Raw genomic sequence first — 20,133 nt, forward strand, 5'->3', positions numbered from 1 at the left:
GTCATAGTTGTGATTTGCTATCTTTGACAATAAGGTCATAGTTGTGTTTTGTTGTCTCTAACAATAAGGTCATAGTTGTGTTTTGTTGTCTCTAACAATAAGGTCATAGTTGTGTTTTGTTGTCTCTAACAATAAGGTCATAGTTGTGTTTTGTTGTCTCTAACAATAAGGTCATAGTTGTGTTTTGTTGTCTCTCTTTGACCATAAGGTCATAGTTTGTGTTTTGTTGTCTCTAAAAAAAAAGGTCATAGTTGTGATTTGCTATCTTTGACAATAAGGTCATAGTTGTGTTTTGTTGTCTCTAACAATAAGGTCATAGTTGTGTTTTGTTGTCTCTAACAATAAGGTCATAGTTGTGTTTTGTTGTCTCTAACAATAAGGTCATAGTTGTGATTTGCTATCTTTGACAATAAGGTCATAGTTGTGTTTTGTTGTCTCTAACAATAAGGTCATAGTTGTGTTTTGTTGTCTCTAACAATAAGGTCATAGTTGTGTTTTGTTGTCTCTAACAATAAGGTCATAGTTGTGTTTTGTTGTCTCTAACAATAAGGTCATAGTTGTGTTTTGTTGTCTCTAACAATAAGGTCATAGTTGTGTTTTGTTGTCTCTAACAATAAGGTCATAGTTGTGATTTGCTATCTTTGACAATAAGGTCATAGTTGTGTTTTGTTGTCTCTAACAATAAGGTCATAGTTGTGTTTTGTTGTCTCTAACAATAAGGTCATAGTTGTGTTTTGTTGTCTCTAACAATAAGGTCATAGTTGTGATTTGCTATCTTTGACAATAAGGTCATAGTTGTGTTTTGTTGTCTCTAACAATAAGGTCATAGTTGTGTTTTGTTGTCTCTAACAATAAGGTCATAGTTGTGTTTTGTTGTCTCTAACAATAAGGTAGCATAGTTGTGTTTTGTTGTCTCTAACAATAAGGTCATAGTTGTGTTTTGTTGTCTCTAACAATAAGGTCATAGTTGTGTTTTGTTGTCTCTAACAATAAGGTCATAGTTGTGATTAGCTATCTTTGACCATAAGGTCATAGTTGTGTTTTGTTGTCTCTAACAATAAGGTCATAGTTGTGATTTGCTATCTTTGACAATAAGGTCATAGTTGTGTTTTGTTGTCTCTAACAATAAGGTCATAGTTGTGTTTTGTTGTCTCTAACAATAAGGTCATAGTTGTGTTTTGTTGTCTCTAACAATAAGGTCATAGTTGTGATTTGCTATCTTTGACAATAAGGTGTTTTGTTGTCTCTAACAATAAGGTCATAGTTGTGTTTTGTTGTCTCTAACAATAAGGTCATAGTTGTGTTTTGTTGTCTCTAACAATAAGGTCATAGTTGTGATTTGCTATCTTTGACAATAAGGTCATAGTTGTGTTTTGTTGTCTCTAACAATAAGGTCATAGTTGTCTCTAACAATAAGGTCATAGTTGTGTTTTGTTGTCTCTAACAATAAGGTCATAGTTGTGTTTTGTTGTCTCTAACAATAAGGTCATAGTTGTGATTTGTTGTCTCTAACAATAAGGTCATAGTTGTGATTTGGTATCTTTGAACATTAAGCCATAGTTGTGATTTGGTATCTATGACAATAAGTCATAGTTGTGTTTTTGGTATCTTTGGCAACAAGACCTTTGTTGTGTTTTGACATGGATGCGGTGTGTTGAGTGTGTCAAGGGTTTTAAACTTCATAAGTCAATGAACGTCAAGTCCTTTAATGGCGATATTTTTGACGTCAAAACTGACAACGAAGTTGAGAACTATAGAACCCATGCAGTTTGTCATTTTCTGGCATGTACATGTACATTGTATCTTGAAACTGGCGTGTTAGTGCTGTATATCGAACATTACCGAGAAAACCAAAATATTAAAATAAACCAATCAAAAGGCTTTATATCTACGTACGTAATATGCTTTAATACATTGTAACAGAAAAATGATAAGATAAACAACAACAAAACTTAAAATATCAACAATGATTTGGTAGAATTTCTGGTCAAATGCGCATCAAATATTTGCATCAAGAGACTTGTTCCTTTTTAGCGTATATCTCGGTATGGATGCATATTTTAGATTTGAAACATTTGCTTAAAGACATCAAAAAACAACGTGAATTTAGTTCATTGCCTATCAACTGTCTATTTTTATAATGTTCACTCCTTATACCAATAGTTACTGTTTCACTACTTCCTGTGTCAGCAAATCAGCGGAATTGTTCGGTACTTCTCGTGAACATTGTTAACGGCAGATGCTTACGATTTCCGATGGAATAAAGTAATACAGAATGGCAGTTTATGACTCATGATTGGATCAAGTGACTCCAATACAGGAAAGACTGAAAATCCACCATCTAACAATTTCCCCGACTGCTCAATGTCCATCTTGCTACGTCACGTCCGTTCTATTCCTTCCGGTAAGAGACCATCGGGGATCTGATTGCATCTGTTGTTCTCAGAAGTATTTTTGGAGTGATTTCGATAATGGGTTCTTCCTTTGACGGCCAGGAAATAAGTCCAGTTTTCTCCTCGGCAGAATGTTTGAAGCAGCCAAAAATATGGCGACCTGGTCCGTATTTCGTCCGTCCCAAAAGGAAGTTAGCGAACATCTGTTCATAACCTTCCAGAGTCAAAGGATATCGTCCATACTGAAATAACAAAGTACTTGTTTAATGATTCAATTTTTCATCATCAAAATTAAATGAAAATAATTTCAGTTCTGACAAAATATATTTGTATTTGGGTCTATGTAATATTATACATGTATGGCCCTGTTGGCAGTGTGATATGAAGGTTTAATTACCCGAAGATGTGATATTTCCTCCCCGAGGGCTTGCCACCGGGGAAATAAATGGTTTATTATACCGAAAATTCACGATTCGTTACTCTGGGTTAAATATTACTTAACTTTGCAATGAGTAAAAAATGACGTTTTACGCTTTGTCCGTCATTGTTGTACAATCGAAAGGGGAGATAACTCCATATGAATGACGGGAAGTCATCATAGGGGCACGCGCCCAAGTGAAACTGTACGACGTTTTATTTCCCTGTTATGTGCTGCGTTTCAACTTATCACAGATACTGTTATGAACATGAGATAAAATAATATTATATACTGCAATCTCGATGATATATCAGTAATCAAAACAAAAATACTTGCAGTTTAACCCATTCTGTTACGCATGTAGAATTATATTACATGAGCGAAAAGAGGAAAACTAGAGTCATCGCACGGGGCAATATTTACAGTAACACTTGATTTCAGGTATTTTCTCAAGTTTATCATTCCTCCTTGCAATGGTCATGTGGAAATATCACCATTAAAATATTTCATGATGATCAGGGAATAATTATAGCAACAGCTAAAAGAAAATTTCCAAAGTGAATTAAAACGAAAGCATTATTATCAAAAAGTGTGCCATTTTGGGTAGCGTGCCAATTTGGGTAACATGACGTTGTATTTTTTTTTTAATTAATTAAAAATTCATTGAAAGTTATATGGTCAAAAATGGATAGGAAATATATTTTTCATATTAGATTCTTTAAACTAAACTTAAATCAACTTTCTTTCGCGTGCGATTTATCTTCGCGAATTTCGCTATCAATATTAATTATCGAAAGTTTATCTCCGTGAATTAATATTTTCTACTATTCTTGTACAATTAAACTCAAGGGTGTTTCCGTTCCGTTTTAAATCCGTGAAACCCTAATCTCCGTGAAAATGCTTTGAAACGGAAATCGCACGATTTACATGTAGTATCTGCAAAAGTGAGTTGGTGAACAGTAGCGGATGTTTATATTATCTGTTCTTTTGGATAGTAAATTCCCACATCTCTCTTTTGATTACCTATCAAATACTAGTATAAACACTATACATATGTTTAGCAAAATCATCCTCGATACTCCAGGGGTTCCGATCACTTGTGATCTCAACACCCCTGGAATATATCTCATAGTGAAATTGGAGGCAGCTCAGCGGAAAACATTTGACCAATCACAGGCTTGCAAAGATTTCCTTTGAAGACTACAGAGAGAGCGACGTCTAACATCAAAGCCTCACAGTCAACTACAGTGTACCGTTATACGGCTCTTTTGATGTGCAGTAAGTGACTGAATTACCTGTTGGAACCACTGGAGTATCGAGTATGTAGCAAAATAAGAATAACAATGAACTTAATGCAATTAAAAACATATGTAAAACCAAGAGGGATAGAAATTCTAATGTTCTTACGTCCGTCATTTCATTGAAGGCAGAAACAGATAGATCATCGACTGCTTCTGGAAGGGCCTTAAGAAACGTCACATAAAATTGTTTTATTTCCTCTGTATCCAAGAGTCGGTCGTTCTTGGTGTCAATCACTCTAAACAGGAATCGTGGCAGTAGGCGGAGCCAAACTGGGAAGTTTTGCATCCCCATACTTCCGGGTAGAATATGTTGCCATAGCGACATCCAATCGCTGCGCTCGATTTGATCTAAAATAGAGAAAAGGAAAATAAAAGTATCTAAAATATGTAAAACGTATACCTAGTAACTTTGAAATACAGTAAAGTTTCTTTTTCAAGACCCGTAAATAAAATAGCAAGGCTCCCCCAAGCAAGTTCAAATATAAGATTTTTTCTCAATACATACTGGTTCTGAAGTACGACAGACAGACGGACATTCTTTTAATATATGCTTCTTGACACTAATACATGTATAAACCTAAAACATATTTAAATTAATTCTTAAATATAAACAATCATGACCCATTTGAGGACGGCCTCCAATGTATTCAATGTGGTGTGTATGTTAGTATTGTGTCTTCTTGTGACAGTGTAGCTCTGGCCATGTTTATATTATATTCATGAATTCGTGGTATATGGTCGTGATCAAGAAAATTCGCTACCCATTAATCAGATATATAAAATGGACGAATCTGAATAAGCCTGATAGCGAATAATGTTGATATCAATAACAAGCGAAAATAATCGGCAATAGGAACGTTACTACAGAGTATAGACATGTACATAGTTGGTATACGAATCAAGCGTCTGGTCGAACATACCTTTTTTGGTAACTTTCTTTTCCTGAAGCGTCTCGAAGAAAGCGACATGGACCTCAAATAGTTCCTTAATGACTGCCGATTCTTCGTTCCATCCGGTGAATTCAATAATTTTCTGTAATCAATAAGGAATTTGTCCCAGTTCATGGATTCTTGAGTGTACACATATACGGTTCGTCAGTTCAAAGTTTAATTTACAAACGTGCTAGAGTTCAGAATTATTCCTGACGTAATACATTTCCCTGTCTGACCGTGCTCACAGACTTGGCCTTCACCAGACTTTAGTTAACTTGTACTAATTACATGTATAGCAACATTGATCTTTGTACATTGAAGGGCTAACATTAGTTACACGTATAAATCAACTCCACGCATTGGTAATACATGTAGGGAAAGACAGACGGAGGACAGGGGAAAGACAGACGGAGGACAGGGGAAAGACTGGCGGAAGGACAGAGGAAAGACAGATAGGGCACAGGGGAAAGACAGACGGAGGACAGGGGAAAGACTGGCGGAAGGACAGAGACAGACGGAGCACAGGGGAAAGACAGACGGAAGGACAGAGGAAAGACAGATGGGGCACAGGGGAAAGACAGACGGAAAGACAAAGGAAAAACTGACGGGAGGACAGTGGAAATACAGACAAAGAGACACGGGAAAGACAGACGGAAGAACAGTGGAAATACAGACGGAAAGACAGGGGGAAGACAGACGGACGGACAGTGGAAATAAAGACGGAAAGACAGAAGAAGACAGACGGAAGGACAGTGGAAAGACTGACGGAAGGACAGTGGGAATACAGACGGATGGACACGGGAAAGACAGGCGGAACGACAGTGGAAATACAGACGGAAAGACACGGGAAAACAGACGGAAGGAGAGAGGAAATACAGACGGATAGAGAGAGAAAGACAGACGGAAGGGCATGGGGAAAACAGGTGGAAGAGCAGGGAAATGATAGACGGTTTACCCGAGTACGGTATCTCGCCATAAACCTGAAGTTTTCCTGTACATTTGTTTAACATTTCAATTTAATTAACTATTTTTGTAATTAATTAATTGTGACTACGCCTAATACAAACATATCTGGGATAGTTAACAAGAGGCCCAAGAGGCCTTGACGGTCACCGGAGTGCTGTATATATTGCAAAGTTGGTTCAAATCTATAAAAATTATTTACGAATTAAAATAAACTTTTAAGTTGAACTTTCGGATCAGGTTTTTTTTTTTTTTTTTTTTTTTTTCATTTTGATAGTTAGTGTATTATGTTACCAAACCTTATGCTTAAAATTCCAATTTGTTTTGCTAACGTTAAACAACAAAACCAAACTAGAAGTCAGTCAGTGTCAGTGATTTTATAAATTTCACTTTTTAATCTATGGAGATTATTTGGTTCCATCAAACCTGTGAATTCAGAAGAAGATTTTGAAATTTTAGCCATTTTGAACCATTTTGGCCCCGCCTCTGGTCCCTGGGGGTCAGTCAGGACCAAAATGGATATAGTGTTAAAATGCTATTTCAGGCTAATAATTCTAACCCAGTTTGTCTCATTTCCTATTAAAACTAAGAAAATAATGTTCATAAATGTGTTTTTCCTATACAGACTAAAGTAAATTTGACCCCCTCCCCAGGGGAAAATCTGAGATCCAAGGGAGATGAAATTCACAATTTTTGTAAATGGCGTTAAGACCTTCCAATCAATGAAGAGTATTTGGTTCCATCAAATATGTGAATTTGAAGTTTGAGCCTATAAGACCCTTTTTGGCCCCGCCCCTAAGACCCCTGGGGGTCGGCCAGGAACCAATATTGATATGACGATAAAATGCTATCTCAGGGTAATAATTCGAACCCAGTTTGACTAATTTTCTATGAAAAATAAGCAGATAACATTCATAAATGTGTTTTTCCTATATAAACTATAGTAAACTTGACCCCCTCCCCAGGGGATACATGATACCCCAGGGTCATATAATTCACAATTTTTGTAAAGGACCTTAAGACCTTTCCATCTATGAAGAGTATTTGATTCTACCAGTTCCAGAATTTCAGAAGAAGATTTTTGAAGTTTTAGCTTATTTGACCCCTTTTGGCCCCACCCCTTAGGTCCCTGGGAGTCAGTCATGGAAAATTTGTTAAAAGGATTCAATGGCCATTTCATAAAGATAATTCTGACAACATTTATTCGACTCATTTCCTTTTACAAATGACCAAATAATGTTCAAAAATGAGTTTTCCCTATATAAACTATAGCAAACTTAACCACCAACCCCCCCCCCCCCCCCCAAGGGGAAACCTGAGACCCCAGGGTCATATAATTCACAATTTCTATAAAGGACCTTTAGACCTTTCTATTTGTGAAGAGTATTTGATTCCATCACATCTGTAAGTGGAGAAGAAGATTTTTGAAATTATAGTCAATTTTACCCCTCCCACAGCCCCCAGGAGGGTGGGAACCATATAATTCACAATTTTGATTGGCCTTATGCCTTAGAAGCTTTGTGCAAAAATTCATTGAATTTGCTTTAGTGGTTTTTGAGAAGAAGTCGAAAATGTAAATTGTTTACGGACATACGACGCACGACGGACGACGCACGACGACGGACAAAAGGCGATTAGAATAGTTCACTTGAGACTTCGTCTCAGATGACCTAATAACGGGTTACCTTTATTAGCACAGTCAGGTCCTTCATAGTGAGGTAGCCATTACCGTCAGAATCTGAAAAATAAAATCAAATGTAGATCCAAGTTTCCAGTAACACATCCACCCCATTAAGTTGTATAGCTCTTTATCATTGTCACATCATATTGCCCTATTGAATCATTGTAAGACGAGTCAAGGTTTCTAAGAACCCAGAGGAAAATCACCGACCAACGGACAGAACCTTGTAAAACCATGTAAGCCTTGTTGGGGATGAGGGGGTATGGAAGTGGAACGAGTAGTAAAATATCAAACATACTAACCAATACAGATCCTTCCATCTACATATATATATACCAATTGAAGTGAAAACATTTTTGTAACATATCAGCTACATCCTCGATACTCCAGGGGTTCCGATCACTTACGATCTCTACACCCCTAGACGATCTCATAGTAAAACTGGAGGCAACAGAATAGAACAGGTAATTTAGTCATACGATGTACATCAAAAGAGCCGTATAACGGTACACTGTGGTTGACTGTGTGGCTTTGATGTTAGGCGTCGCTCTCTCTCTGTAGTCTCCAAAGGAAATCTTTGCTAGCCTGTGATTGGTCAAATGTTTTCCGCTGAGCTGCCTTCCATTTCACTGAGAGATAGTGCAGGGGTGTAGAGATCGTAAGTGAATGGAACCCCTGGAATATCGAGAATGTATCAGCTATGATGTATCTGGCTATGTTTCAATGTGGAAATACTTCTTTCATGGAACTGTTTCGTTCTAGTTTCCCACTAAGACAGGGAAAATACAGACGGGAGGACAGAGGGAAAACTATTTTTAGTATGATCGATTGTTTAAATTACTCACCGTAAAACTTGAAAAAATACTCCAATTTCTCAACTTGGAAAGGCGATAACATGACTGTAAACAAATAAAAAGCCAAATCATTGTCAATAATAACTACTTCCGGTTCGTCACGACTTCCAGTTTATTTCCAATTCCTGTCCAAACTCACTTAATTATTGGGTGGTTTAATCCCTTTCCATGTTCAACTATTTCAACCAACTCTTTTCAGTTCAATTTTGTTTTCAGATATTGTTCTCGTACGCGCAGCAACTCATTTTCATTCCCACTTCCGGTCATTTGCTATTTTCCACTTCCGGGTTTTTATCATTTCTTTCTCACTTTCGTTTCATCTCGTTACTTCATGTCCAATATTAATAGTTAGGTTTTTTATTGCAAGGATGATACGAAAATATATCCCATATCCGGCAAATAACTCTGAATTTGATTGGTCGAGAAGTATAACACATATTCTTTATTAGATATATAGCTACCCACATACTATTAGTTTTATATTGGGCATAAACGCGGATCTTTTGAATGTGACGTCATGGTTGATGAATGATGATCATGATGACGTCAATTTTAGAAGTCGTGATGTTGTTAACATATGTCTGACAGGCGGTTTGTTTTGCAAAGTGGATATAATGTAATCAAGGTGAGACAATTTTTGCTTTTTAAAGCAATGTTCAATTAAGTACGCGAGTCTGGTATATAATTATATAATAATATTTACATTTTCACTGCAGCTCCAATATGTAATCTTATCAAGCACAGTTGGCATTCGTCTGTCTAGCAATGAATGCCAACTGTAAGACGTTCAATGGCGAGATGTTTCATTGAAAAGATAGAATGTGACTTTTGGAGTATACAACTCCATATTACAGTACCGTTGTAAGTTAATCAGTTTCAGCTTCTTTGTTAAACAAAGAAGCGTCAACTCAGTTTTGCATGATCTTGAACTAGAAAACAGATTCATACATGTACATGTATATTTCATTTAGGTCTATACATGTTTATCGAGTCTATCGGGCTATTGATAGGGTTGATCCATTATATAATGTTTTACAGGGGCGATATGAAAATATATTGGGTCCACAAAAATATTACGTCTTTCCTCCATCATATTCTTATCCACACGAATTTTCAATTTTCTTCTACATTTTTTCGATCCATGTATTTACAAGGTCAAGAGTATACATATAAAGCTCTATTCTTTAGTTCTCATACCGACATTTTGTGAATTTCCCAGAATTACTATCAATTATACTGACATAATGTGTTATTCCATTCATATACTTCGATGAGTTAAAATATAGGTTTTGGAAATTAAGTTAAAATTTCTCACATTGCAAGTTTGAAAGGCAACAAGAAGATAAATATTTTTTTATCAAATACCATGACCTCATCACAATATGGTCAGTTTCTGTTACTATATATATATACATGTAGGTCGATCCTTAAGGTTACGGTTACGGTCTGATGACTTTATTTCTGTTCTCGATCTGTGACAAAGACACACGTTACTGCACTCCGCTTATACCTGGCGAGCCTAGGCCGATCTTATAATAGGGACCTAAGGGGTCAGTTTGATTATCCAAGCGTCTACAAAACAATCCAAGACATATCAAATGTAGATGCTTCATACTGCACAAGTCTTAAGATCTAACAGAGTTACTGCCCTTCGTTTCACTCTGTTAGTACAGACGGAGATCTTACAGAGTTACTATTTCCCTTCGTTTCACTCCGTCAGTACTGACGGGGATCTTACAGAGTTACTTCCCTTCGTTTCACTCCGTCAGTACTGACGGAGATCTGACAGAGTTATTTCCCTTCATTTCACTCCGTCAGTACTGACGGGGATCTTACAGAGTTACTTCCCTTCGTTTCACTCCGTCAGTACTGACGGGGATCTGACAGAGTTACTTCCCTTCGTTTTACTCCGTCAGTACTGACGGGGATCTTACAGAGTTACTTCCCTTCGTTTCACTCAGTCAGTACTGACGGAGATCTTAAAGAGTTACTTCCCTTCGTTTCACTCCGTCAGTACTGACGGAGATCTGACAGAGTTACTTCCCTTCGTTTTACTCCGTCAGTACTGACGGGGATCTTACAGAGTTACTTCCCTTCGTTTCACTCCGTCAGTACTGACGGAGATCTTACAGAGTTACTTCCCTTCGTTTCACTCCGTCAGTACTGACGGGGATCTTACAGAGTTACTTCCCTTCGTTTCACTCCGTCAGTACTGACGGGGATCTTACAGAGTTACTTCCCTTCGTTTCACTCCGTCAGTACTGACGGGGATCTTACAGAGTTACTTCCCTTCGTTTCACTCCGTCAGTACTGACGAGGATCTTACAGAGTTACTTCCCTTCGTTTCACTCCGTCAGTACTGACGGGGATCTTACAGAGTTACTTCCCTTCGTTTCACTCCGTCAGTACTGACGGGGATCTTACAGAGTTACTTCCCTTCGTTTCACTCCGTCAGTACTGACGGGGATCTTACAGAGTTACTATTTCCCTTCGTTTCACTCCGTCAGTACTGACGGGGATCTTACAGAGTTACTTCCCTTCGTTTCACTTCGTCAGTACTGACGAGGATCTTACAGAGTTACTTCCCTTCGTTTCACTCCGTCAGTACTGACGGGGATCTTAGAGTTACTTCCCTTCGTTTCACTCCGTCAGTACTGACGAGGATCTTACAGAGTTACTTCCCTTCGTTTCACTCCGTCAGTACTGACGGGGATCTTATAGAGTTACTTCCCTTCGTTTCACTTCGTCAGTACTGACGAGGATCTTACAGAGTTACTTCCCTTCGTTTCACTCCGTCAGTACTGACGCTACTTCGCTAGCCAAGGGTATTAGTCCGATTCTCTTAATCGGACTAATGCCCTTGGCTAGCGAAGTTGGTACTGACGGAGATCTTACAGAGTTACTATTTCCCTTCGTTCGACTCCGCCATTCTGGTAGATCAAAATGCAAACAGTTGTATCACAATAACTTTCCTTCAGTACTGCTGACGGAACAAAAACCAAATGGAATTTATATCCTACTTATACGGTTGACTTGGCATAATGTTTGCAATGTGTATTGGATAGACACAAAGATGATGTATCGTTGACATGATGACATTTTCACGGATATTTTTTTATACCTTTACTTCCAATTTTATTCATTTGATATAGACACATGTTGGTTTTGAACTCCGGTCCCTCTAGTTACAGCGCGGCATCTCAACCACATGCGCTATGGACAGATTGGAGAAAACCACTTGCATTATACGCAAACTAGAGTATTATACACCTATTGGAGTATGGGTTTGTTACTTAAAACAAATAAAAATACTTTATGATGAGTTTTTCCCAAATATTTTCACAGATCATATTTATTTAACAATGAAACATTATACAAATGTAAAAATTAGATTTATTGGCATGTCGGAAAGTATTGAAAAGTTGAGATTTCGGCGATTTAGGTTATTTTTAATAACAAATCCATACTCTTATTGGGCTATAATAGGCTAGTTTGCGTATAATACGCATATTAGTGGTGTTCCCTAACTTCATTGAGACCTTATTGTTAGATGTGTTCGGATTTTGATACCTACACAATCTCACTAATTTTAATCCAAACATTCATCAACTATACATATTCTCATTTTTCGATACGAGCTCATCGGAGCACGACTTTTAAGGGATATGATTAAAATTTTAATTATATGATTAAAATTTTAATTTTATCACTGAATAAAATGAGCCATTGTAGAAGTATGCCTCTGATGCGCTCAATGAAAAATGGATTTTAATTCGGGAAAACCCCTACAAAAAGTCGAAAACCACACAGTGACGCAACTTTGCGGTCACTTGATGAGTTATCTACTACAGTTAATATCACATATGATGTACGTCAAAGGATCAAATTAATCTTCTGTTGTCTCCAGTTTTACTATGGCATAGTCTAGGGGTGGATATGACGTCAGTGATAGTAATCCCTGGAGAATCGAGGATGCTCGAAATCGGGACACATGAATTCAGCCGATAATGTACGGTCACAAAAACATATACTCGTATTAATGTACATGAACAGGTTGTTTAGATATCAACAGATAAATGTACATATTGCATATACCGACACCCCAACTTCTATCCAATGCCATTTTCTCGCTATCAAGTCCCTGTGAGTCCTGAGCCGTTTTCGTTTACATGTATTCGGGACAACCGGTTCGACCGTTTGTTAAAGTCATTATTTAAAGTATAAATACTGACGGACCTGCATTTTTTTTCTTCATTTTTCATACAGGCCTATGAGGGCTTTGTCAAGGCTAAAACAAAATAAAATCACCAGATCCGTCTTTTACTCATAAACGAATAACTAGGTCCAACCAGTCAAGCTGTATACGAAAACAGTCCAGGAAAGATTACAAGCATGAGTATGGTCTATAGTATAACGACAAGGAAAAACGGTCTTACCTATAGACATGGAACCGGTAACGACTTCTTGTCTCGAGGTTAATCCAGCACTGACTTATATCATTCATATAAGACGCCTCAGCAAACCGTGCAGGAGCGGTCCATTACCCGTGCGGGTATGCTTCACTGATCATGATGGACTAGTCCATTTATGAGGGATGAACGGGTATACGTACTTCATACGATAAATGGCATGTAGTAGAATAAATTACAAATGCAATAGACATTATGTTTGTGATCCATCTATAAATGTCACCTCCCGTTTATTGAGCCCCTGTGTAGAATATATATATAATATCGATAAATGGCAACTTTTAGTCCATAATTCTCACAATCGAACCCCTGTATAGCCTATGTACCTGCTGCCCCTATTGCATTATTGTAAAAGGCGACTAAATTTAGGATATTATCTTTTCTCTTCTTCCTAACTGACTTTGTTTCCTAATGCCTTCCTTGGCACCGCCTCACTTTTGGCCTTGAGTTGAGCGTTCGCCCCTGTGAGGAAGGCTCTGGGTTCTGTCCCCTGGCCGAGACGCACCAAAGTCTATTAGTGGTAGTTTCTGCTCCTGCCTAAGCAAACAAAAAATCCCTGAAAAAGTGTCATCTTTAACAGCATGATTATCTACATGTAGTGTATACTGTTAAAATGTTATATGCACATCTCCTGATGATCCCATGCATCCTGATTCATCAGAGTGATCTCCCTTCGTTTATGTAACACTGAGAAATTTTCGGCAATATTCGGAAATTATACGAAGTGACCCCGATACACTCAGAATAGCTCCCAGCTTACCTTTCATGGTCATCTGTGGTCTATAGCCATCAGCCTTGAATACCGTCCGCTGCAGTTAGCCGTCTTTAATTTTTTCACATGTTTTTTAACACTTGATATATTTCCGAAGATTGCCGGAAATATCTACGAGGTGCTGCGATTGCGCCAACGTTATCTAGTAACGAGTGCATGTTCACTGCAGACGCATTATAAGGGCGAAACCCTTCGTGCCCGAAGTGCTGAGCACTTCTACAATCGCGACATCTCGGAGTAATTTCCGTGAATCTTCGAAGATTACCGGAAATTTCTCCGAGGGGATCCGATTGAGCACTTCTAAGGTAACGCATACATGAAAATATAAGAAAAACACAATCTTCAAAATTCAATCCTACACACTGACAGCTTCAGTTTGCGGCCGCCACTTTTTACCCACTGTAAAAAAATCCCATGAGCGTGAATGCGATGCTTTGAAGTCAGCTCAATATATAATCAAGCGGTTCAAACGCTTTTATGACCCGACGAACGTAATCTTCGTCCGGTAGAAGCTCAGTGCAATTGCTCTTTATTTCCAAGTATTCAAGTGATAGACCACCTTTCAATATAATTAGCTGACCCAAAACGGAATATCTGTTACGGAAATAAAAAAATCTTCTCGGGGGGGGGCAAGGATAGAGTGGATATATATGAATAAATACAAACAGAAAATTCGGCTCCGTTATTTTCATAAATTGAACTTTTTAACATTGCATAATTAATGGTTACTGACACATCTGGCTGCGCCCTTTAAGGCATTGCGTTCTGTCATATTATAACCTTACCAAACGCATTTGGCATTCATCAGTCTATGAACTACCACCCACTTATTTTTACGTCATATCATAATGACACCACTATTGTCGTGCCAGTGATCACGGAAGATGGCTGTTGAAATGTCTGACCCGTCCTTGACGATACTGAATTGTTTATTCAATACAGATGTAAAATCTCCTGATATTTCAATTTATAAGCATTGAACTTCATTCAATTGATAATTGTGAATTATGAATGGCAACTTAATCAACAGCAAATTCAACATAAATGGCTAGCACGCTTCATTGAATTTACCGTTATCAAGTTGGTATTCATACTCCAATAACTGCCAACTAAATGCAGTTTAATGCTAAAATGAAAGACCCTTATTCTCTCAGAATCATATGGTGGCATATTTCTGCCATCGAGTTGCCGAATTAATGATGTCGACATAATTAAGGCATTATGTCGACATCATATAGGAAGATGTCGACATAAACAGAATCACGAAAAATACCAGTTACGTAATTTACAAGCCATAAATGTCACAATACAGGTACAAAATACACATTGGGAAACTAGCTTTACTTGTTAGCTTGCCCTGTCCATATATATATATATACATGTACATTAATATTTACATCCCTCGATATAATTATATAAATGCACAACAAATATTATTGTTATGGTCTTAATGGCCCAGATTCAACCTTTGGGCTAAAAATCCTCCCGGGACGCGGTTTTAAACTCGAAATTCGTTATACATCTGCATCTAATTTTTGTAGTAAATACAGGCGTTCTTTGTTGTCAAACGTATTAAAACAAGTCACGTGCTTATACTTCATTCATGCCATTGGCCGAAATAAATATGGAATTGTATTATGGGTAACTAGTGATCACATAAGTGTCTGTTTACTTCCAGATATAGTTATTTCTCTGACCAGGTATTTAGTATATATATTTCTCTGTGTTATATGTATCTGTTATGAAACCTAAAGCAGGTACATGTAATAATATATATAAATATTAATTAAGAATTCTACGAATTTAGCCGGGAGTAGCCGATCTTCGCTGACCCTAGATTAGACGGTTAGACCTATTGAATTGGTTAATTTGCATTATATCATTTATCTACAAAACGTGGAAATGGCAGTTTTATAGCTCATTTTAGTTCATTATTTATACTAAAACAGTACTTATGTGCAAGTCAAAACGATATGCATGCAATATTAATAACATTTTGGAGTCTAAATATTTTCAAATAAATCAATTTTCCCGAAGAAATGGCAAGCAAACTATCACTATATTTGGAAGTAAACACACAATCACGTGATCACTAGTTACCCATAATACAATCGTATATTCCGGCCAATGGCATGAATGAGGTATAAGCACGTGACTTTTTTACTACGGTTTTACTACAAAAATTAGATGTAAATATATCCCGAATTTGGAGCTAAAACCGCGTCCCGGGAGGATTTTTAGCCCAAAGGTTGAATCTGGCCATTAAGACCGTAACAAAAATTGTTGTGCCTTTATATAAGTGTATCCAGGGATGTAAATATCCACAAAACACACACACAGCTTTTAAACGAATTATAAATGGTTATGGCCAAGAGGATGGAAATTCGTTGTACAAAGTAGAGTCCTTGTGCACTCCTAACTTCCTCAGCTCGGACTAACAGCTACGAACACGCAGCTGCAGCTGCATGGCCGGGATGTGCAGGATCACATTTTTTAATTTTGAAATCAAATAAATAAAAACCTGAATTAACAAAATCAACGTCGATCTCTGCTGTATGGTGTCTTGCTGCATATACACAGTGCTCTATGAAAGGGTGGCCTTTGATTTCCACTTTCAAGACCAGATGTCGACTAGATGTCGACATCAATACCTGACAAGTCGGTGTCACACCCGAGCATACACACGATTAATCGCCGAGATACCGACTTTCTACATAATTATCTTGGAATCATTATATGGGCAGGTACATGTGATAAGTCGACATATTCATCTGTTGATGTCGACAACTTCCTATATGATGTCGTCATAATGTCTTAATTATGTCGACATCATTAAGTCGTAAGTCGGCAACTCGATGACAGAAATATGCCACCATAGAATCATACATATTTGTCCCAAATACATACATTATGACTTAATTCGGGATCTTGTCATTACCTTCTTGAAACAATTTATTTTGGTTTTGTCCGTCTGTCTGTCTGTCTGTCCATCCATATGTCTGTCTTTCTTTCTGTTTATCTGTACATCGGTTTGCCTTTCTACATGTATCGGTCTATCCGTCGGGTTGTCTGCCCATCTGTCTGACTATCCGTTGTCTGTCTTTCTATCTATATGTATATCCGTCTGTCTGTCTTTCTATCTGTATGTATATCCGTCTGTCTGTCTTTCTATCTGTATGTATATCCGTCTGTCTGTCTTTCTATCTGTATGTATATCCGTCTGTCTGTCTTTCTATCTGTATGTATATCCGTCTGTCTGTCTGTATGTATATATCTGTCTGTCTTTCTATCTGTATGTATATCCGTCTGTCTGTCTTGTCTTTCTATCTGTATGTATATCCGTCTGTCTGTCTTTCTATCTATATGTATATCCGTCTGTCTATCTGTATGTATATCCGTCTGTTTGTCTTTCTATCTGTATGTATATCCGTCTGTCTGTCTTTCTATCTATATGTATATCCGTCTGTCTATCTGTATGTATATCCGTCTGTTTGTCTTTCTATCTGTATGTATATCCGTCTGTCTGTCTTTCTATCTATATGTATATCCGTCTGTCTATCTGTATGTATATCCGTCTGTTTGTCTTTCTATCTGTATGTATATCCGTCTGTCTGTCTTTCTATCTATATGTATATCCGTCTGTCTATCTGTATGTATATCCATCTGTCTGTCTTTCAATCTGTATGTATATCCGTCTGTCTGTCTTTCTATCTGTATGTATATCCGTCTGTCTGTCTTTCTATCTGTATGTATATCCGTCTGTCTGTCTTTCTATCTGTATGTATATCCGTCTGTCTGTCTTTCTATCAATATGTATATCCGTCTGTCTATCTGTATGTATATCCGTCTGTCTGTCTTTCTATCTGTATGTATATCCGTCTGTCTGTCTTTCTATCTGTATGTATATCCGTCTGTCTGTCTTTCTATCTGTATGTATATCCGTCTGTCTGTCTTTCTATTTGTATGTATATCCGTCTGTCTGTCTATCTGTATGTATATCCGTCTGTCTATCTATCTGTATGTATATCCGTCTATCTGTCTTTCTATCTGTATGTATATCCGTCTGTCTGTCTTTCTATCTGGTTGTATATCCGTCTGTCTGTCTTTCTATCTGTATGTATATCCGTCTGTCTGTCTTTTCTATTTGTCTGTCTGTCAAGCTTTTGTGTCCGCTTTCTAAAAACGGCTGTTGTGTTTTTTATTTTCATAAACATTTTTGGAATAAGACATTTCGGTAATCGGATTATCTTTCGAGGATCTATACAAAAAAATATTTCAATCAGATCAAATAAAAAAAACCCAATATATTTGCCACTACGTTATGCAGCTTTATTGTAAACTTCACAACAGCAATAGAAAAGTTATATACATATATATCATATTGACATTGACCAACACTTGTTACATACATACAGTGTATATACATACATTTTCGTTAATGCATGTATCATTTTCAATATATTTTTGTGCTAAATATTACTTTAAAGATGCCCCACTGTCAACAAAGCGTGAACTATACTCATCATTTAAACAATAACTGATTTATAATCGTGTTTATAAGTGTCCCACAAAAATGCATATAATTTTTGTTTTGTTGCATGGGAATCAGTACTTAATTCCTTATAGGGCACAGTGCCATGGATTTTTTTTCGGGACGCAATTAGTTCTTTTTAATAACTTTATCTTGAAAAAAAAATAAGAATCTCAAACTTTTCAATGGTGGTAATGATGTAAAGTAAGTAACTTTTTAACTGAAGAAGAATACCAATTCGACTGTTCCGGTTTTTCATAGAGAAAAACATAATTCGCTGGCGCTGGACCACCTTTAAAGACTTTTTACAAAATAAAAAAAAACTTTTATCAGTTATGAAATCACTTTTGCTTTATCGCAACTGTTTATTTTCATCAGAAACAAGTAAATTTAAAGTGATTTAAAAGATTTACAAAATACAATTTTGGTGTCATTTTTGTTGAAATGCGGGTACTATCGACATCAACACTTTATATATTAGTTTAAAATGATTTTGAAATGAAAAGTATCGCTCCTTCCATCAGTAGTACCCGGTTTTTTTTTCCACGACTCACTAGAAACGTGATCTTTAAGCTAGGTGGGGCAGATTATTTTGTAAAGTAACCATAAATTCACCGTGGAATCTGATAATAGATTAATATGATTATCAAAATAGAGTTTGCCCTTATTGTGATACCAATGATATAGGTGATGGATTTATTGTTTGTTAAAGTTCCCGTTTTTTACCAAAGAAAGAAAATATGTGTTATTATTTTTAGTTTAATCATATTTTCATTCCTTTAATTGCAACAGAATTGAGCACAAGTTAAATATAATTTACAAACGCCCTCTCCATTAAAATTGACTATACATATAATATTTACATCACCAGATGGCTTTATATTTTAAATATTATATCATATTCATTTTTGTTAAAGAGGAAAAGATAAGAGAGAAGAAAGAGATAGACAGATATAGAGAAAGGATACAACACCAATGGTGTATATGTTATTTACAATCGTTTGAACATGTTTTTTATACATTATAATTAAAACGAAACTTTGCACCATCCAATACAGTCGACACTTAAAATTCTATCACAATCTAAAACTTTCAACTTTTCTAAAAGTTCGTCACATTTCGTGCGATAGGTGGCTTTCTCCATACATACAATGCTTCCATATAAAACTGGTCCTAAGATCTGGCTATAGCAGGGTGGCACATATTATAGTATTCTCTACACATGTGAGTGGTACATATAATGATATTCTCTACACATGTGGGTGGTACATACAATGATATTTTCTACACATGTGGGTGGTACATACAATGGTATTCTCTACACATGTGGGTGACACATATAATGATATTCTCTACACATGTGGGTGGTACATATAATGGTATTCTCTACACATGTGGGTGACACATATAATGGTATTCTCTACACATGTGGGTGGCACATATAATGATATTCTCTACACATGTGGGTGACACATACAATGGTATTCTCTACACATGTGGGTGGTACATACAATGGTATTCTCTACACATGTGGGTGACACATATAATGATATTCTCTACACATGTGGATGACACATATAATGGTATTCTCTACACATGTGGGTGGTACATATAATGGTATTCTCTACACATGTGGGTGGCACATACAATGATATTCTCTACACATGTGGGTGACACATACAATGATATTCTCTACACATGTGGATGGTACATATAATGGTATTCTCTACACATGTGGATGGCACATACAATGATATTCTCTACACATGTGGATGGTACATATAATGGTATTCTCTACACATGTGGATGACACATATAA

General features: G+C 36.9%; 1 protein-coding gene across 2 annotated transcripts; it reads right to left on the reverse strand.

Moving 5' to 3' along the window:
* Positions 1–1,886: 1,886 nt before the first annotated feature.
* Positions 1,887–13,083, reverse strand: LOC138306431 (uncharacterized). Of its 2 annotated transcripts, XM_069246891.1 has the most exons (6): positions 12,979–13,083; positions 8,534–8,587; positions 7,693–7,745; positions 5,033–5,144; positions 4,219–4,460; positions 1,887–2,635 (listed from the first exon to the last, which is right to left on the reverse strand). In XM_069246891.1, exons 1-6 carry the CDS (start codon positions 12,986–12,988, stop codon positions 2,393–2,395), a joined length of 714 nt encoding a protein of 237 aa, XP_069102992.1. In that variant the 5' UTR covers positions 12,989–13,083; the 3' UTR covers positions 1,887–2,392. The 2 variants fall into 2 exon arrangements, with proteins under 2 accessions (XP_069102992.1, XP_069102993.1); XM_069246892.1 differs by lacking the exon at positions 8,534–8,587 and having other exon boundaries at positions 12,979–13,067.
* Between the last annotated feature and the right edge of the window lie 7,050 nt (positions 13,084–20,133).

This window comes from Argopecten irradians, chromosome 13, assembly GCF_041381155.1.
Source record: "Argopecten irradians isolate NY chromosome 13, Ai_NY, whole genome shotgun sequence".
Lineage (NCBI taxonomy): Eukaryota > Metazoa > Mollusca > Bivalvia > Pectinida > Pectinidae > Argopecten > Argopecten irradians.

Bases quoted from the DNA above. Each gene is read 5' to 3' on its own strand.
- LOC138306431 (XM_069246891.1), bottom strand. The intron at 7,746-8,533 runs GTGAGTAATTTA...TTTATTTTTCAG, and splicing joins GTATTTTTTCAAGTTTTACG to ATTCTGACGGTAATGGCTAC. The intron at 5,145-7,692 runs GTAACCCGTTAT...TATTGATTACAG, and splicing joins ACCTGACTGTGCTAATAAAG to AAAATTATTGAATTCACCGG.